At 40.4% G+C, this 21725-nt stretch overlaps 1 protein-coding gene across 1 annotated transcript; it reads right to left on the bottom strand.

Moving 5' to 3' along the window:
• Positions 1 to 16609: 16609 nt before the first annotated feature.
• Positions 16610 to 19097, bottom strand: sano (CABIT domain-containing protein serrano). The gene is made up of 2 exons (XM_018545622.1): positions 17404 to 19097; positions 16610 to 16802 (listed from the first exon to the last, which is right to left on the bottom strand). Exons 1-2 carry the CDS (start codon positions 19095 to 19097, stop codon positions 16610 to 16612), a joined length of 1887 nt encoding a protein of 628 aa, XP_018401124.1.
• Positions 19098 to 21725: the final 2628 nt, after the last annotated feature.

Genomic DNA, 21725 nt, shown 5'->3' with positions numbered 1-21725 from the left:
GCCGATACACGCCTATGTATCCTACTGGAAGACACGTCGGCATTTATTAGCTCAGAAATTTTTCCCCGTCTAATATGCTTCTATTGCAGTGGTGGATAATTAAGGAATAGAGAGAGACACGAAATTCCAAATATTTTATTTTAAAAACAATGCTATACCATAAACGTTTCAATAAAGATAAATTTCTCTTAATTACATTTTACTGTACGATGGTTTATACGGTAAATTGTCTAACTGTTCGAGTATCGTAATTAAAGAGAATTAAATCGTAATTATTTCGAAAGACCACAACTAGTCAGGGAAGCGCATGTACAGTTTCAGTTATTACGAAATGCTTCAAGGTCCGAAGGGCCGCTACCGGTTGCAGCAACGACGAATCACTACACGCGCACCAAGGTATTCCAGTAACGCATGCACGAGTCCCCCGACTGGTGCGTACGCATTCCATGAAATAACGGCATCATCCGCGGTCGAATTCTTCCTGTACCACGAAGATCGACAAGCGCGGGTGGACAATTGCGTGGTTTTTACGATAATTTACGTGCTCAATCTCGTTTGTATTTTCGAGCAATGTTTCGAATTAGCATTAAAAAAAAAAGAACAGTATAGTTGCAAAAGAATAATACGCTCAGGCAAATCACAGAATGCAACAATTTAAAAAAATAAGATATCGTCTATAGAAAATTATAATTTACTTTCGTAATTTTTTATAAGATAAATAAAATTTACAAAATAATCAAAGAATAAAAAGATTCTATTAATATTAGAACGTTTTCTAGAATATTAAATATTTTTAATGCAATTTCTGCGCTTTATAATATAAAATAATATTTATATATTTTATTATAAATATTTGCAATGTAATGCGATATTCGTGCGAGTTAACGATATCAGATCATGATTGGGAATTATATTAATGCATTGGGAGAAAAGGAACGAAATATGTGACAGGATACGCCCAAACTACATTGAGAGGAAAAAATGGTTCATCCTCTTAACTATAATTTATAGTCGGTCCTAATTATATATTTTTTTCGTAAAACTATAAATATAATTCCTACTGCTAATATTATAGCAGTAATAACTATAAAAATAGTTCCTAACCGTAATTATTTTACCATGCAATTATAGTCTCATAAAAGTCAAACATTTTTCTCTCGGTATAATCTAGGCAGCGTCCGTCGTAAAAGTGGATTTTAAAAAGGTGTTGAAAGAGGGATGTAACTGACGGGAGGGAAAAAAGGTCGGACAGTAAATCGGGGGCGTATCTTTTTGCGGGAGGTCGATAATTAGCATTACTATTTGAGAGACGAAGTCACGGACGAATCGGACCGAAAAACCTTGACACTCGCTGTATATCTGGTCGACCGACCTAATGAGATCGAAGTTCGTGATGATAATCTCGTCACAAGAGTGCTTCACCGAAGAACACCGCTGATCACGTTCGGTAAATCATACTTGGACGAAATGAGTCTCGAAATGCGACGAGATAATAAATTGCCGCTCGCCTGTCAATTAGTTTTTATGACGCGCTCGCGTCTGTAGTTAGCATATAAATTAGACAAGTTTGTCGAAGCATAATTATCATGAATTGAGGACGAGGATTTTATGTTTACGTATGTTCCGCTTGATTGATGAACGATTGTCGCGTGTGCTCCATAATGAAAATAGAACTCTAAAGCAGTGAAATCGATTGGTAATCGATTTGAAGTGTATTTATTTAAAATTTTTTCACAAAGCACAAGTCTTTTTCAAAACATAAACTTCTTATAACTACATTCTAAAATGCCTGTTGTTAGTTTCAAAGATACATGTTGCAAATTGAAGAAAAAAATTTCGCTTTTTTTCTAAAAATTTCGAAAACCACTGTTTTGATGAAAGTTTCACGTCTATGAAACATATACAAAGTTTCATTAAAATAATTCGAATGGTTTAAAAAATGTTTAGAAAAGAACGACATTTTTTCCTCGACTTTGACATCTTGTGTCTTTGAAATTAAATTTCAGACATGTGAAATTTCCGTCTTAAATTAAAGTAAAAAAATCACTCCTTAGTTCTCTTTTAGAATACTTCAATACTCACAATAAAAATCTTTTAGAATAGACTATCCAGTATATTACAAATAGATTTTTGTTATTTATCTGCAATTTAGTATCATCATACAACACGCGCGTTTAAGCTTAAAGAGCGTGCCTTATAAAAAAAAAAGACAGCTGCGATTCCAGGAAACATTTTGCTTAAGATAGCTTGCGGATAGGCGAACACCGACGTTACGGCATTGCGAATAGCTTGATGCAGTATATATCCAAGCGAAGTATATCGAAGTCGATCGCTCGCGTTTAAGCTTCTCGTTGGCGGTGTTTTACGAGTAAATCAGCGAGCGCACTAAGGTGAAGCGCGACTAAACTTTCCGACAACGTCAATAATGCACGGAGAATCCACCGACGGCTCCTGGTGGCGGTTGAAGATTGCTCTAGTATGTAATAATACGGATTTACGTGCAGGCGTAGGCCGGCCGGGTATGGCGTGAATTATTCATAGGAACTTCTCTTTCTTTCAAGGGTGTGATGAGGAAGCGGAAGGGCGTAAGTGAAATTTGCGGTCGCTAAAGCGCGAATACCGCTGCAAAACCGTTCGGATGAAATTCAAATGGTATTCGTGCGTACGATGCTTTTGGAGAATGTGGATGGCGGACGCAGCCACGCGAGTTATTCGCGTCGAACTCTGTTACTCGCTCGTTTACGTAGCCTTAAGCACTCCAAAGACGATTGTATTTCATGCTCGAGTGAAATGCAACGATGACGCGGTAAATATGTTAAACAGAGATAAAGTAGAAAGATTAAAAGCTTCTTTATATTTCCATTGTTTATGGCAATATCTATTGATTTTTCGATATTTTAATTAATTCTGCTGATCTCTGCATATTCGGGTCTGTTTGATCCAAAATATAATTTATTTTCTTAATAATAATTTATTTATAAAGTTTTTTCTCTGGTATATAACTGTCTGTTAATGTATAAAATCTTTTCTTTTGTGAATTTTTTTTGTTTTAGAGCTTTTTAATTATACTAGTAATGTAATCGTATAGTGAACAGTAATATGTTGTAAAAACAGAAAAAAATAAACTTTATACTTAAAGTAATGGAAAACAATTTTTGCAAAATGTGGATTAATCCACTACTGCAATAAGTTTTCAATTTAAAATTAATGTACAGTAATAATTTGCAATCATAATTACAACTTTGCCGACATGTATTACTATACACAGATAAGTAAAGCATGACGTTTTATTTCAGTTCAGAGTCATCAATCCGAAATTGATATACAGTAACAATTTGCAATCATGATTAAAGTGTATAATTATGCATACGTATATTAATATACCTAGATATATATTATGCATTACACGTTTTATCGGATATGCCAGAATCAATATTTGTTTAGCAAAGCTCCAGAGCTCATCGTACATCTCGAGACTCCGAGCGAGCTCCGTCGTGACTTCGTCGACGCCAGGGCGATTTATCGACGCTGATCGTCAGCTATCGAGGAACAGAAGTACTCGATGTCCCGTTATGAGAAGGATATTACGTGCAAGGATGCCAGGGGCATCGATTGACCGATTAGAATATCGATTAATATCACCGGACGTTATCAAGGTTTCACGAGAGCCACACCTGGTACGCCGCGTAACGTAGTAAGTCCAACGTTAACGTATGTAAAATGAAAACTCAATAGAAGAAAATGTACATCAGTTATCTATACAAGTAAAGAAAAAGAGCGACACAGTCAGTCGAACAGAAAATCGGTATAAATCATTTGACTAAAACATCCCGCGAGAGGGAGGCGAGGTAAACATCTATACGGTTCGTGTTCACAGGGCCCACTATGCCCGAGGTCGTCGGAGTGCCTACGTCGATATGAGCGAAGGGCCCCAAGTGAACCTGACGAACGTAGGGTCTTCGACCCGCTGGACGCCACAGAGAGGAGATCGCGGCCCTCTCGTACGGGTTCCGTGGCGTGCGGCCACTTCTCTACGACATAGCCATAAACATCTCTGAATGGAGACCACCCACCAGCCTATACGCTTCTTGGAACCGCCGTTGCGCGTTTCGCAGGAACACCAAGGGCGATTTCGTAGCGGCATTACTCTCAAGGGCTTTTCCTAACGGATTTTTACATCCCTCACGGATGAGAAAATTGGCGAACATCGCCGAAAGTACTTTTCGGAATATCTAACACCTCAACTTATAAAATAGCTTCTCTCTAAATCTGAATCAGTGTATAATCACTGACATTGGATCTAACTGAGCTACTGGCAATACTTAAATTCACAGTGAAATTCAACTAAAAAAAAATCAACGAAATGTAGAATCCCTAATCTAGCCTTAATACATACATTCAATATATATGGTATTGGAATTGACATGCAGATATCACGATATTTTAACTATATATATAATGCTCAAACTTCCTTTCTTTTCAGTTGAATTCCACTGACTCAGATTTAGAGAGTACTAATTCTTAACTGCTTAACCAATTCTTCGTAGATGAAAGATTTTGAGCTGCCAGAAATCTAAGGTTAAATAGTAGCAAAATAATATTTTGTAATTTTGCCACATGTGTTGTAAAGTCATGCAAAGGGTGGCGTCAATAAAGCAGGCATTAAGCGGCTCAATGGAGAATTGGTTGCTGGTCGAATCGAATGCGCATACGGGATTGACGTGAGGCTGAATGCGTTGTGGAATGAATGGACAAATCCTGGCGAATTACCTATAGGCCGCATTGTTATTATCACGATAATGCCCTTCGAGAGCCTCTTATTGGCGAGAGAGTCATACAGAAGTGAGATCAATATCTTGTATAAGCTCCGCAAAGAATTATTAGCGTCATTACCTTTGTCATAAGATAGTTAATGGCCGGCTATCTTGATTGCGGCCACGGTCGTGACAGTTCGATCGTTTGTACGAAACGATTAGTCATTTTGTAACTTCCTGCGATATTAATCGCGACGTGGATCTATGCGCACGCGTCATCCGTGCCGCTCTTTACGAGGGCACGAATTGACATGATATCCTTCTGCCACCGCGAAGAAAAACCGTTCCGCGGCCGCGCTGAACGCGGAGTGAGTACTGGCTACTGCCTATGCTTTTCGCAAAAAGTCGTAAAATCTGGATCAGAAGCCGCGAGCTGTGATTTATCGGCAGCAAACGGAACGCAGCAGGAATGTCGATGCATGATCCAGCGGAATACGCGATATCATATCACTTATTTTCGCATCGCGTAATGAAGTCGTAAATGTTTCATCGAGAGTTATAATTAAGTATAGGTACATCAACCGTATTATGAATGTAAGAAATGAAAAGAAAAGAACTTTCTAAGTTCTTTGGAATAGAATCTTATTCTAATGAGTGAAAATTGAACATGGTCTTGAAAAATATTCAATTTTGAATCTTTAAGAATGAGATTTCACTCTTCAAAGTAATTCACTGTAAAAGTTTTAGAGAAAAAGAAATTAATCTGTATAGTTCTTTCGTGAATTATTCTATCGCGATACATCAGTAGTATGATTACGCTCTTTGAATATTTCTCGATATGTTGATTCTGTACGGTGTAATCTTTTTTACTATTTTACTAAACTTTGAAAGATAGATACATCGCATTTCGATATTTATCTGATGATAATGATCTATCTGAAAAACATTTCGCTCTCTGAAAGATTTGTTTATACAAAAAAATCTCTAAATAATCACCTTTAAAATTATGCAACATTACATTTAAATGTAATAGCTAAAAGAAGCTATTATATACCTAATGTAAAAAAAAATAAATTAGAAATAGAGTTTATTTAGAGATTGTACCAGTGACGAATCTCGATAAATTACGTACACTTTCACGACGGATCTCTCGCTAATCAGCGGCTGCGAAAAACGAGCTTTCCGCTCGTCTACAATGTTCTCGAAAAACGCGTTACGATTAACCGCGAGCTACTGGCCGATGCAATCGCATCGCAAACACCGCACGGTCCGATTTCACGGGCGGTCGTAAAACACGAAGTCGACCGATTCGTATATAGTATACGCAGGCGTATCGTACTGCGAACGAGAGGAGGCGGCCGTGGCCGTTCTGCACTCCGTCCAGTTGCAGCTGCTTCTGGATCGGTGGCAGCCGCCCGCCTGCCTCCTCTTCACGACTCGCGCGATTTTATACACGGCCGCATCTTCGACGAAAAACCGGTCGACGGAGATCACCAGCGTTCGCTCGCTCGCTCGCTCGCGAAGGTGTATCGAAAGACCACGGGGCGAATTGCTTCTCCCGGTCCCGTAAACGAGCGAACGCGATCACGCCGATCGAAGGTGAGAGTAGAAGAAGAGATTAGATCGTAAAGCGGGGCGAACGTTGGTGCGTCCGTACCACGTCCGATCGCGCCGCGAGAGAGTATTACGATGAGCAGCGCGGAGAGAGAACGTGCATCGAGAGAGTCGGGCTCGTTCCGCATCGATGTTCGATCACTGGACGACCGCTGGATCCAGATGCATACCGCGCTACGGCCGATTACGCAAGGACAAGAGTGGCAAAAATTCAGCTTGAAACATCTAAGCTATGCTACGCGCATAAAGACTTTGGATCTTTCCTATCGAATCGCCGCGTGGCTTGAAATTTTTATCATCCTCCAAGAGCAATGGTAGTACCTTCGAACATTAAAAACATTACACGGAAAAAAACGATTTTGCTGAAAGATCTAAAATTTTGCTAGATATGGATCTGCGAATAATTTGAGATCATCAAAATAATCTTATTAAAAACTCAAATTGGTTTCTGAATATCAAAATTATTTGCAGCGTTGCTTATCATATTTTGATTTTCAACAATTATTTAATTATTACAATATTATAAAATTATTATTGTTATGGATTAGCACAATACTCGAAATAAAAAAAATCAGGGAATATTAGAGAAATTGAAAACCATCAGAGAAATGAGGGAAAAGTCGGAGAATTTTTTGGAAAATTACAATTTTTAGATATAAATCTTATAGGACTGTACATGTGAGAAACACAACCAATAAGAAATTGCCTTTAACGGTCGAGCTGGATCTTAGATGCTATTATAATTTCGTGTGAATTTATATATTACATATGTAATCTTCTATACTGCGCGCCGAACAATTTTTCGGTCTTGAAACGCAACTCTACAAAATTACCATAATAATATCACGAGTTAAATTGGTACGAGTTAAAGTGGTAGCAATTTAACAATTTTTGATAGTCTTTACGCACCTTGAATCGATCTTAATAATGTTGAGTGATATATTAAAATCTGCAAATAATTAATTCTTATTGCGAAAAATATTACCTCGGCCGGGAGTCGAACCCGGATATCTTACATTCCATGCGAGTGTCCTTACCAGTTACACTATCAAGGCCGAGGTAAAGTTAAATTTTTTAGCTTTAAAAAGGTTTAATATGCATACATTACACCTACTCAATTTTAGAATACTACCAATTTAACAATTAAACACAAGCAATATCATTAATAATAATCAACATTGCAGTAACATTAATAGTAATTAATGTTGCTATGTTAAATTGCTTTTTCAATAAAATATTTGACTATTTCCAAATCAAGACAAAAGTACATAAAAATTTCAAAATATTACTAAAATCAGGAACAATCATTAAATTTTGTCTGGAAATATGTATGTAAAGTTATGGAACTTTAGAAATTTGTGACAACGCTAATTATTATTATTTTTTTTTTCGTAATTCTGATAAGTATAGTCACTATCTATCTTATCTCGAGATTTTTGTTTTTGTCACTTACGGTCCACACTTTCATATCCGTTTTCTATCGCTCATTAAACGCGGTATTATACGTATGTATTCAACCGCGTTTAATGAGCGATGGTCACGTTTGTCGTTTTGTATGCTCTCATAATTTCGTGTTCTTAATCCCGCTTTCGTCTACAAAATAACTTTACGTCAGGATTCACACAGATATGCAGTATCGCATCGAGATACTAGTTTGGTATCGAGGCTCACTGCGTCAAAGTGATATTTTGCCGCAACGTCCTCGTTTCGCTTCAACTCGCGTTGCGTCTCCGCGCGCGACGTACACGGTCCCGGTGCGTTACTCCGAGCAAATGGATTCTATCAAGTCTCGTTTGCAGTATTATAAATTACCAGCCTCGCGGTGCACTGCAAATAATTTCAGTCGGACGGCTATGCGGGCCTTTCGCGCGGTCAACTTGGCAAGGCCCGGGCTGTCCAACCGGTGGTGTTTTACAAGGTAGACGCCTAACGGAACGCGCATGCACATTTTCCACGGCGTAAGTAATAAAACGACTGGGAATTTGTACACGCGAACACGCGCCGGACAAGCACGACAGACATCCGACCGACTCGCAGGCGGAAAATGCCAAGAGACTTTCGTTGAGAGGGAGTGGATCTTTGCACGCGTGTTGGTGAGACCGGTCCAGACTGCAATTGACATCGATAGAAGAATTTAGTTCGCCTCGTCCTTCGCAGGGTGGTCGAATAGATTTACTTGTCCAAGCGTAACAAAGTATCAATACTTCATCATTCACATTATTTTAATGCCTAATTTTCTCTCAGCAGAATTATCATTTGTAACTAAAGTACATATGCGATTTTATCCACTTAAAACCTAAATCCATTTAAATTCTGAATGCATTCAACAAAATCTTAGTATTTTCTATCATTAAAATATTAATAAGGCATTTCAAAGTTTTTAAATGAATCAAAAGGTTAATATGAAATCGACGCTATTCTACATCTCAGTCATACTTATTGTTAGAAAATACTGAAACCTCTCTGTTCAAAAGTAAAAATCTGTTTTTATGGACATTTTCAACGCTATTCAATGAGTTCCCCTACGTCGTGCTTTCCGCTTCGTCTGCGCCAGTTTCTCCAGCAGCATGTCGAGCACTTTCCTGCCGGCCGGCCGATGGTACTTGGCTAGAGGTAGATGCGTAACGAACGGCGCATGCACAATTTCATCGGTGCAAGTGTAATAAACCCTGGGCAATCTTGCGCGCGTTCGCGATGCGACACATGTACACGCAGCACACACACGCACGAATGCACGCGCACACGAACGCGCGCGTATTTGTGTTATCTGGACGCGGTACGCTACTCACGGTGAGTCGCCTGCATGGTAAGACGAGGGGACTCTCTCGTGGATCTCTCTCGGGGAGTGCACGGCGAGCCTAACGCAAAGCACTACTAGCGGGAGTGCAGTAGTAATAATAAAGTGGTAGTGGTTGGCACGTCACGGTCCAACAAGCCGATCAACCGGCCGTGCGGCAAGCCGGCTACTGGTCTCCGCCCACGCACAAACGCGCTTCTATGCACACACGTGAGCGCACACACTCACCCGCGCCAACACATCCGCGGACGGGTGTACGTATACACGTGGTACATGCACGTTCCGTCGCACAAAGCGCGCACGAGTTCGCCGCGATACTACTATATGTTCGCTGCGCGATACACTACCGCGAGCCTCGTAAGCCGATGGGCTCATCCTCGTGGTTTTACATACGCGTAGATATGCTATCGTGGACACTCGGCTACCTTGCTGCGTTTCTTTCTTTAATCGGAGAGGAAAAAATTTGTTTCACTCGAGGGCCGCGGATCCCGTTCTTCCGAACAGAGTAAGGAAGATAAAATACGTACGCATACGTACGCACACGAGCGCGAAAGGATCCTAAGTGAAGGGCCGACGAGAATATTAATACCTGCTCGTATAATTTAAACTAGATTGACTTAATCGAAGTTAATTTATATAAATTTACATTTACATGTAATTGCACTTATTTAAGAATAACTTATTCTTTAAATTATTTTAAAACGATGTGATATAAAACTATTACATTCATAAAATATATATGAATTAATTAATTAATTATCATATAAATTATCTGACTATACAAACAGATTATTAATATATAGATTATCAATATAAAAACACTCAGAGAGACATGTATTAAATCTAGACCAACATAAACAGTGGAAAACGATTCGCGCACGTCGGGCTGACTAGATAACGATGTTTCTACTTAGCAATTTTTTTCTGTTACGCTAACCAAGTACACATGTACATGGTATATTACTACAATTTTATACAGGAAACATTTATTTAATTTATTAATCAAGACTGTTACAATTATCTCTTGATATTAGGATACATAATAAATGAAATCGTTTTATCTAAAATGTGCCTCCTAAAAATATCATTCTTTCGTCGCCTCATTTTCGTTATAACACACAACGATAACTTTTATCGAGCCTTTCTTTTTTTTTTTTATTCTTTTGTGATTCAGTTTCCGCTCGACTACCACTGTAAACCAATTATAAATTACACGCGTGGACGCAAATCTGCCCTTTCGGAGCGCGCCTTTGCCTGTCGACGTACGCACGCGGGGATACGTGGGCGTGGGGCATGCCGGCAATGCCATCGATTTGCTTCGCTTTCGCGGAGAAAATCGCCGATGGAGGGAACAAAGTGTTGACGTGCTCTTGCGTAATCCCGAACCTTTTGTCGTAGGCGAGCGTATCCCGCGATTTGTAACCCTGGTCGTAGTAAACTCGTGAATTTAAAAAGCAGGCCCGCAACAGAGTCTGTTTATTGCTTTTTGCAACACCGATCGTTATTTATTATATACCTCTCGAAACTTTCGTATTCATTACATTCACATAATTAGTGTGACATTAATCTCAAAATTTATTGCGTTTTAAATGCGACTGCAATTAAGATTAAAATTAATTTAATTGGTAGAAATATAGATTTCCATTTCTACCAATGTAGATTAACTTTAATAGGTTTAACTTACTTTTTATCTTTTTCTGATTTTAAGCATTAAAAAAAAGGAGTAAATTAGATTGAGATTAAAGTTAATCGCGGTACATTGGTAGAAATAAACATAAGTGCCAAGTTTAAATGAACGCCATTCTTTAGTTATTTATTTTATTATAAATATTATTCATGAAATAACTAAGAGAAAAAATAACTTTGTTTATGTAATGATATGTGGCGAGAAATGAGAAAGTTTTACCGTATTCGAGCATATCTCGTGAGCTTTCCGCGTGTATGTAATAAAAATGCCAGGAATTATTACAATATTCCATGTTTTAGGAGAAACTTGTTGCTAAAGCGGCAGCAAGTATTAATCTTATTTATCGACCCGCCATCTCGTTTCTTTCTCACAACCGGAGATACCAGGCTCCATTAACAACTACGTTCACGATCAATTAATACTTTCGATGCACGCATCCTTGGGGCGAAGAGTTTTGACCTCAGATCATAAACAAGTCGTGCCTTTCTCGAAACAGGAAAATTACACGTGTTAGAGAGACTTGTACTTCTACGCGCACTTGAGCGAAACTTGTTTCTATATAAAATCGACAAGTTAAATGATTAATGAAGTAAAATCTTATTATCTATTTGCTACTTGCGATTTCAATTGCATATTGAAAAATTCCAAAATTTTTATTGAGAAAAACACAAAAACATTTCAGTCAGAGAATTAGTCAGAGAATTTATATAAGAATATAAAACACAATGCGGAATATTCGACATATATCCCGTATAATAACCATTCATGCATGTCACGTGGGCGTGAGTACCAGGTGAGAGCTTTCAAGATGAGGCGGCTGACGATGCAGCCTCCTTCTAATATTCTTTTTCGAGCTCTCGTTTATTCTGCCGTTGTCCCGTCTTGTCTCTTCTGAACGCGCGACCATCTTGAGTATGCGTAGATGGTTTTAGACGGTAAATGGGTGAAAAAATTCGTCGGATGACTCAGGACGGGCCTACAAGCGCGACGCACGTGAGCCACGTCGGGACGGGGCATTTATCCGGGAAGAGAGGATGTAGGCAGACAATGGAACGGAATAACGAAGAGTCGGGCCGCGAAGCCGAACGTCGTCTGTAATTTGCATGCAATGTAACCGGGGATACGATAAATATGCATGGTTTTGGTTAGAAGAGGATGAAAACTCGCGAATGCAGCGAGCACGCCAACCATACTGCTCTTTTGTATGGAATATACGAAACCTAAGATATAAAAAAATTATAAAGATATCTGCACTCAAAATGGTCTACTTCCTATTTGAAGATAGTTATAAGGATATTAAATTTTCACAGTACCCGTATAAATATCGAAAATACCACATATTTTCAATTAATGTCCAAAAATGTTTCCTATTTTGAATCTAACCACTAGTTTAACGTTGGACTCGACAAAAATTACAACGCTGAGACTAGTTTATTAAATACACTTACTTTTTCTATATATATTTTCTAAAATATAAAAAGACATGATCTATAATAAAGAAGATTTTAAGAGTTCTTTTCTAGAAATTTTTATTTCACAGAAAAAAACGATTTTTAAAAATTTAATTAGATTAAAAAATGATTAGTTTGACCATATAAAAATAGTTAGTTAAAAATAGTCAAATATAAGCAATGCTATGAAGTTTTAATATTCTGCATAATTTTATTTTGATAATTCAACAAACTTATTTTCAAAACTATATCTATAGTTAAATTTTTAGATATTTCAAACAAAACCGTCTTTTTCGTTTGTACGCATTAATTAAAATAATATATAATTTCTTTTTCCCTCTCTGCGTTTCTAAGTTGCGTTTATTCCCTGCGATAGACGTCGGTTATGTCTACTGTGACTCGTGCACGAACATCGAAACCCGTATCGCGACGTCTTTGTTGAAAGCAGGATCGAGGCGATCGTGTTTCTCGAAGCATCCTAACAAGCGAGCACACTCGGTCTGCGTCTCAGCACGAAGTAGGGACGCCTAGCAATTTCGAAGATGATCACAGCGCGGCTCGTTGTAGTGTACTCGCGCACGAGTGCCAGAAGCTCAGGCCAAGGAGCGAGAAACGCGATGTACCGGATGAATATTAGATCGGCATTAAATATTTAATATTATCAAACGCCGCGCCTTTGATAAGCACGACGCCGCGCAATCTTTATTCCGCCGTAATACTATGTTCAGCGCGTCATCGCACGTCAGGAGGTAACGTCACGAGCGTTAACTAACATAGCCGTGGAATATCGCCACGGGCATAATCATACGAATGCGTGGAGGAATTTGTCGATATTAATCAACGTCGTCGCGAGGGCACAGGCGAGGCTCAGGGGCGCGGGATGGTGTAACATACCCGGCAATTTACGAGATAATAGTCTCTCTCTCTGCCGGGACCGTCCGGACAAGCGAGCACGCGAAAAGCCACGGTACGATTACTTTCTAATTATCGGCGACGACTCCTCCTTCCCGCGACGCAATTTAACGTAGGTAACCGTAAACGTGTGCCGTTTATCCTGAACCACGGGGGGGACCACTGTCGTGAAGAAGAGGGTAAACAGACAGAGGGAGAGAACAGCGTGTTTTCGATTCGCGTTAATTAATTAGCGGCCGAGCGACAGGCATTCTCGTTTCTCGAAGAGACACCTGGCAATTTCGCAGCGCAACGTTTAGCATAGCCGAGCATTAAAATGTACGTGGAAATGGCGCGACGACGACGGTGTTGCGGGTAGCCGCAAGTGACAAGCCGACGCGGTCAAGTAATTTAGAACGTAACAGCGGTCGAGACGAAGCGTTGCGCGTCGCGTCGCGTCGCGTCTCGTCGTGTTGCAAAAAAGCGGTACCGAAACTAATATTATATTACGATAACCGCAAACTTGTGCTCCGCGAGAGATCTAAATTTTACTTTAATTTCCCATAAAACGGCATTTACGATGAGATTTTAAAGCGTAAAATTTTAAGCTTAAGTCGTAAACTATAAAAAAATTAGCCAATAGTCGATTATTCTCCTCATACTTGATTGTGATCGGTCAATTTTTTACGGCTTAAAATCTCTCGTCGTGTATAGACGTCGCTTTAGAGATCTTACACGAATGACTTGAGGAACTGAACACTCTAATGCTCCCGTTGCGGAACTGTCACGCAGTTCCCACGTATGACTTTCTTTTCATTCCTCAGTCCGGTTTCGCCGGCCAGTTTCGTTCGACTTTCGTATCTGGTGCTAATCGCGGATAACTAAATCCTTCTTCTCTGTCTAAGTTACAGTCACACGGTTATGAGGTGGAAAGAGGCAATTAACGTAGACGCGCGCCGACGAAACCGGATCTGAGTACTTTACATCAGAATTTTTACTTAAAGCTTTCTATGAGAGATACCGAAATGTAAAAATATTAAGATATGAGGTGCTTTAAATAATTACAAAAAAAAATTGATAATCCACCTGCGAGCCACGTGAGATCGTCGCTGGATTATAAGCGATCAGCTTTGCCGGACGCTTGATTGTCGTCGATTGCGTTATCGGAAGCCGCCTCACTTTCTATGGCAATCGATAAAATCGCGTGGTTCGCACAATCATAATTTTCATAATACGCGATCAAGTAGGTGGGCGATAGAGGATGAGCGGTGGGACCGGAAGCCACGGTTTGTCCAGCCGTTGAACCTGGTCTCGTTTAATTCCGCTCACGGAGTGGCTCCGCAACGAACCGGGGCTATTATAGCGCTGCACCGAGCGAGGATGACGTTATATACCCGGAGGCTGTCCACCGTTGAACTATCTCCTCTTTCTCTCCTGTCTCTCTTTGCGGCTTCCAACTGAGTCGTCTTCTTGCGAGGTGAAGCACCCAGTCGCTACTAAACGACACTCGCGAGAAGGAGGGAGAAAGAGAGAGAGAGAGAGAGAGAGAGAGAGAGAAGTTAGACTGCAGCAGATTAACCCGTGCGGACCTCGCTAATTTCCACAGCTTGGGAATACCAACCGGTACCTGCGCGCTGGATTGCGGATGTGTACGGCAGGAAGCTTTGTGATTCCCGACTTCCTCCCGTAAACGTCTCGTCGCCCGGCATACGTGCAAAACCGGGTCCGTGATGAGGAAACGTTTTCAATCTCTCGCTGTCGCTGTCGATTCTCATCGGCGGATTAACGGACGGAGAAACGAGCGAGCCGACCGTCCGTGGATATTATCTTCTCGCTGCGTCTCACTCTTCGCTCGTGTGCAATACTGTCGGTACCGTATATTAACCGGCTTGACGATACCCGTTTACGACATAAGAATCTGTTATAACGCGCCGTCGAATGGACAATTTACATGTTAAAACTTTGCTAGCATTACTTTCAGCCATAAATGAAGTTCAGAATTAAAATTAGAAAATTATTTAAAAGAGACAGAAAAAAGATCACGTATTTAATTTTTTAGCTAAATCCTGATAGGTATATACGTCCTCTACCGTTCAAAAGTTTCAGCACATTCTCTATTTATGGAAATTTCGTAATATAAAGAATAAAGTATGAATACAATTTGCACGTATTAAATTTTTTAATTTATTACTAGATGTTTTTTTTTATTGAAATTCAAAGTCTAAGCTTTCTTCTTCAATTTCAATAACAAAAGTGAAACACTTGGCATTTTTTTGATAAATTTTTCAGATATTTTAATCAAAAACTTGTATTTAATTTTTACAGAATATTATTTATGTACTATTCTCTTATTATTAGTCGTCATAATATTTCAATGTTTAGTGTCTAGTGCAAAAAAATATACTTATAATTTTCATTTTTATTTTTTGACAATTTGCGATTTTATTGCATATTTTACGTGATCAAAAATACAAGGAATATTTTGTATCATAATTCCATATTTTACATATAAAAAATGAAATTGTTAGCAAAAACATACGACGTGCTGAAATCTTTGAATGATAAGACATATAGATGCTAATTTAATAAATATGATTTTTATATTGATTAATAATTCGACATTCTAACGAAGCATATAGGCAAGAGAAACAATTATAACGTTATTAATCATAATGAGTACTCCAATTCGAATACGTTTGCGAGGCTCTTCGTATTCCATCGCATTCAAATCGATTACGTCTAAGAATGGATTTCTCCGTGGATAATTGGCAGTAATCGCGGAACTTCCTGCATCGCCTATGTGGACAGGTGCATTTTCTAGACATCGTTATGACGGATGCCAGAGACGGAGAGGGGGAACGATTAAATGAATGAGGTACAGCAATAGGGAAGCGGAAAACTGTGTGTCTTTTATAACGCCCAGTAAAATGCCCCGTTAAAAGATCTATCCTGGGTCGATCCCACGAATTTAACGATTCAGTCCTCCTTCCCGGACAAAGTACATTATAACTACATCGTAACCGGTGTTCCCTCAATATAGCTAATTGCGACGTGCATGTCCGTTCAACAAATAGTCTTACCGCTCGCTCGGCATATCATCTGATATACGGGAAACGAAGATTGTCCGTATAAAGAACGTACAGAAAATAACCGTGCACGCAATGTTTCAATTCGAGAGAAGAACTGGTCACAATTTTTCTCCAAAAGCGGAAACTGATCTCTAATCGTGCAATGTACTTTTTCACAAAAGCATATTCGCAATTTCAATTTCGTAAATTTCTTTCTCTCTTATCTTGCTAAAAAAAAATTTGCTATTATTCCAGAAATATATTTACGAAACATTCCCTCGCGAAATTTATTATTTGAAAAATTAACAATGTGTTTAAAAAGGCTTTAAAAAATTGCTGCTTACGAGTTAGAGGTAGAGCGTGCCGACACGTCGCGGTGCCACGACAGTGACAGCCAGACGAGGCCCACATTTAGTCGGTAGCAGCGGTGCAGTCGTAGCGGGTGGCGGAGTCTCAGGTCTCGTGCAGCCGAGGCCGCTTCCACCTCGTAGCTCCCAGACTAAATTCGTCAGCGATCGTGGCCTGCTTAAACGTCTCGATCTGGATTTTATAAAATATCGAGAAAATAAAATAAAAACTTATCGTAAACGTTATTGGAATATTATCCTATTTCGGCTAATATAAATTGAAATTGCTCTCTAAAACTTTTAGAGTGCGTTATTACACTCTAAAGAATGAACTCTTATTCTTAAAGATTGAAAATTAAACCACTCTGAGATTCCACTCCAAAGATTTTAGAAAATATGCATGGTAAAGTCAAATACATATACATTTAAAAAGATAGACATTTTAAGAAAATATAGATATTTAAAAATGGGAAATATGTAATTTTATATGTGCATTTAATAATCCAAAATGTGATAATAATCAAAAAGCTTCATTTAATTTTTTAAATAATGCCGTAACAACTTAAAATTATGGTAAAAGTACGATAATAACTCTAAGGAAAGTAAATTATTCATTCAATTACGCCCTTTATTTAATAAAAGAATGGAAAATAAGTATCTAATAATCACAGAAGTAAAAATCTTTATATCTATTAAAAATCACTTTTACAAATTGATATAAATGTAACATATATATTATTTAACAAATATATATCATATGTTTTTACCATTTCTTAACATCGGTAAAAGCATACCTTTTCTCTGGCAGCTTGGCACCCGCTCCGGAATCTCCCGACGTCCTTCCGCCCGAATGACTGGAATCCAGCGTGCCGTCGAGCTCCATGGCCTGTTGGAGATTCGTCAGACTCTTGTAACGTATGTTGAAAAGTGGCGAACCACCCTTGTAACCCGGCGGCGTTTCCTTCAAGGGCGATGCGCTCTTCTGCCTCATTAACGGTCGTCCGCGTTGAGTGCCGCTGTTCTTCACGTAGAGCTTCGCCAGCGGCGGCTTCTCCACCCGCGGCTGCGGCGCTTCCTTGACCGCACGTCTAGTCCGCTTCTCCGCCTGGATCTTCTTCGTCGGTATCGTCTCAATCGGTGGTGGTTCCGGTCGATCATCCAGTAAGGGTGTGATCGTCACCGTTACCGGCGTCAGTGGTGGAGTCGAACCCCCCTGGCCCGTAGCGAGAGGACTCTCGTAGGGCGACCTGACGCTCTTCGGCAACGGCGCAAAGCCGCGCACGTAGTCGTATATTTGATCGATTTCGTCGTACTCTTCCGTACAAGCTGATGATGGCGGTACCCTGTTCTCATCCCGATACCCAGAGTGTCCGGAGGACGGTTGATGCCCGTTGCTGTGATAGTGATGATGATGATGGTGGTGGCTAGCACTGCTGTTCCTATGGTGGCTCAACGGTGTGTGATCCGAGTTTGTCGATGGTCTTCTGAGGAAGCCTGAGCCACTCCTCGTTTGCCTGGAGGGCTTGCTCTCGCCCAGACGACCGTCCAACACGTGCGCTCGATCAGCCACGTCGGCAACAAGACGAGATGCGCGCTCCACCAACCTCGTGAACTCCTGCATCGACCTGAGTGCCTCCTCGTTTCGCGCCTTCACCAGCTTGAGCGGCGCCGCGAGCGGCAGCGCAACCGCCGCACCTTCCCTCTGTAGCGGCAACGCGAACACGTGCTCCTCCTCGAAAGTCGACAGCAGCCTCAACTCGGGCACAAATTGTGACGACGACTTGAGTCCTCGCGGCGGTTGACCGTGTACCAGTCTCACGGTGAGTGGCAGACGTTTGCTGAGAAGTGCCTTAGCGGTGTGCACACCGCTGATGTTATCCTCGCGAGCCAGAGCGCTGAAACGTCCACGTTGATCCATTCCGAGCAAAACGCTGTCGCCGTGACAATCTACGCAGCGTAGAAACCGGCCGCGACCGGGTAACGCCACTTCACCGGCGGTAACGATCGTCTCGCCAGCCGCGAGGGTCCTCGTACCCTCCGGTACTACGATACCTGACTCGTCGTCCACCCGACAGGCGATACCGCGCACGGTCTCGCGCACTAGAGCACCTTCCTCCGGACATCTTCGCGATAACTCGCTCACCGATTCGATGCCGCGCACCGCTCGGCCTTCCTCGCTCAGGATCTCGAAGTAGCCCGCGTACGAGTCCGGTATCGCCAGTCTGGGCCCCACACCGACCACCCGGCGGCCCTCCTTGATCTTCACCGCCTGCGCCACGATTTTACGCCGACGGCCGGCCGATATCAGCAGCGCGGTGCTCTGCAAGCTGGGTGCCGGTAGCGTCGGCACGCCCAGCCCGCCATACTGGCCCTTCGTGATCTTGATCACGGCTGGTAGACGGTACTTGGAAACGAACTCACGCAGATACGTCGCCTCCTCGGCCCAGCGTGCCGCCGCGACGACGATCTGACCGTCGGTCGCGGCCATCGCGGTCGCTCGGCCGGCACGGCGCGGCGCCTCCGCGATCCCGCGTCCCCCCGCGCGAGATCGGGCCCGAGAGACAGGGCCCGACGATCAGGCCCCCAAGGATAGCTGAACGCTACTGCTGCTCCTGCTGCCCGCGTGGCGCGCCTCTATGCTCCATCTGCAAGCAAGAGAACGATCATACGCTTTAAATACCTACTTTGCGTGACGTACTTGTTTGGGTGTGTATGATAATGAAGACGCATGCGTATGCGAAGCAGGCACGATTCTTGGAAAATATTGCAATTTAATCTCTAATCCTAATTTGCTGATAACCTTCAAAGATATTTTCTTCTGTGGATTCAAATATTGAAATTAAAAATGCGTTTCATAGAATATCATAGGGAAATCTACGCGTTACAGGCTCTCTTAACATAGATTATAAAACGCAGAGTATGTATATAATTTAGTTCTATCTACTCTACTTGCTCATCCATAATAATATAGATGATAATGATAATTAATCCCCAAGCTTCTGTTAGTAGAGCTCGTATAACTAATCTCTGTTGCGAAAATATGAAAGGTACCCGCCTTTACCATGTTAATTTCGACAGACGAATGCCTGCCTTTCGGCACCGCTCGCCATTTCCCCACCCGTTTGATGCACTTTTAATGCATCCTTTCCCACGTGGAGCTCAGTTGCGTACTATTGCAGTTCCGTGAAGCGTCCTGCGCCCGCGCGAGAGCTAATGCCGATCCATGGCTATAATATACGCAATGACCCATCTTGTCATTAGTCAAGTTCCAATTATGGACCGGTTTCATAATTTCCGTAGCAAGGGCAGTCACCACTCGAAACTACGAATGGCAGGTAATCAGTACCGCGGGCACTGCCTTTGCATCGTCGTTGCCCTCTATGAAGATCATCATTCGCGGAAAAGATGCAGAACGATCATGAGAAAACTTTATGAGAAGCAAAATAAACCGCGTATATCAACATTGTTAGATATTTGAAAAGCAATGAATAACCCAATCTTTTGAATTAAATAACATTTTGTTTATCTCTATGGTTGAGTTGCTTCATTTCAAAGTACATAACGTCTATATGCACCTAAATAATATACACTAATTTAAGACCCATGTGAAGTTGGCCCCCCAAAACATAATTTTCGTATATCTTTTGAATTAAGGGTGAGCAAACGAAAATTCCAACTGAGCATTCGTGAGCAAACGATGAGCAAACGAATGCATAAAGAAAAAAAATCGATTTTTTAATATTGAGGGGCCAGCTTCACACAGGTTAATTTAAGTCAAGTTTATCTAATACATGTTATTGAGTTGAATTGTTTAACTCCATATTGTTTCAGTTAAATTGACAACATATTGAATAAGAGTAATATATATAAAAACCGATATATATAAAAACATTAGAAAATGGATATAATTTGACATCATAAATTTAACGGTAAAGATAAGGGTATAAAAAATAATATTTCTTGTGTGAACAAAACATCAGTTGTAACGTAATCAAATTGTAATGATTCAAACAGAAGAAAATAAGTCGAAGGTAGTTCGTGAAACATATATTTCGATTAAGACAAAAAATCGCGACCTCGTTTTGCGAGTAGTGGAAAGAATGGATTGAGTAAGAATGCAATTGGCAGTAATAACAGGATACTAGATATTTATGGAGCAACACGACGCGATGTCCATATAGCCCGGAACTTTGTTGTAAGTTATCTATTAAACAAAATAGACATGATGCGCTTGCTGGATGGGTGTGCCTATGATTGTCTCGCCAAAGAGAATCTCATCCGAGGAAAATAACGGTCATGATTCTGATCGTCGCATTGCAATCCCCGGTATCACAAATAAGCGGCTTCACGCTTGCTTAGATCAACACGGAAATGTCAGTGGACGGTGACAAAAAGTGATCGCCTTGAGAATTTCTATTACCACAATGATCCATAAAATAATGTAAGAGCTTTATACGCCTTTTATATATGTACCTATACGATGGCTTTGTAGTAATTTGCAGTACAGCAGACCGAATAATACTACATTGCATTTAGAAGATTGAAACAGATGTGAAATGTAGGAAACAGATGAAGTATATAGATTGAAGCAAATAAAGTAGTATGTGAAATATAGAAAACCGGAAACGTGTATCCTACACATAGATTTTTTTATCAAATTGTATAAATGGAAAGAATTTTGTCAATTTTAATAAAAATATTTTATAAGCAATGTTGCAAAACAATTTTTGATATTCTAGCAATCAGTTTGAATGTCATACATAATTATTTTCATAGTTTAACAAAATATGTTTTCAAATCTATATTTAGTTAAATTTTCAAATATTTCAGCGAAACAGTTCTTTCCGTGTACAATATCATACTTTGGCAAAAAAAAGTTATTAAATTACAATAAAAGATCGTAAGAAAATCTTAATAAAAGCTTGCTAAAATACTTTTAGTTTTGATAAACGGCTGCATGATTCGAGATAATTGTGCTAACTTTGACGAGACTTTCTTGGAGTAATTCATGACTGCGATAGCTCACGGTTATTACATTACATTAAGACAATATCTATATGCGCCCGACGAAACATTGTAGCCTGGCCGTTACCTAACGAAGCGCATGCATAGATGT

Source organism: Cyphomyrmex costatus, unplaced genomic scaffold (genome assembly GCF_001594065.2).
Source record: "Cyphomyrmex costatus isolate MS0001 unplaced genomic scaffold, Ccosl1.0 scaffold5, whole genome shotgun sequence".
NCBI classification, from domain to species: domain Eukaryota; kingdom Metazoa; phylum Arthropoda; class Insecta; order Hymenoptera; family Formicidae; genus Cyphomyrmex; species Cyphomyrmex costatus.
Note: the sequence above shows the minus strand (reverse complement) of the source record. Positions and strands in the feature narration are given on the sequence as shown.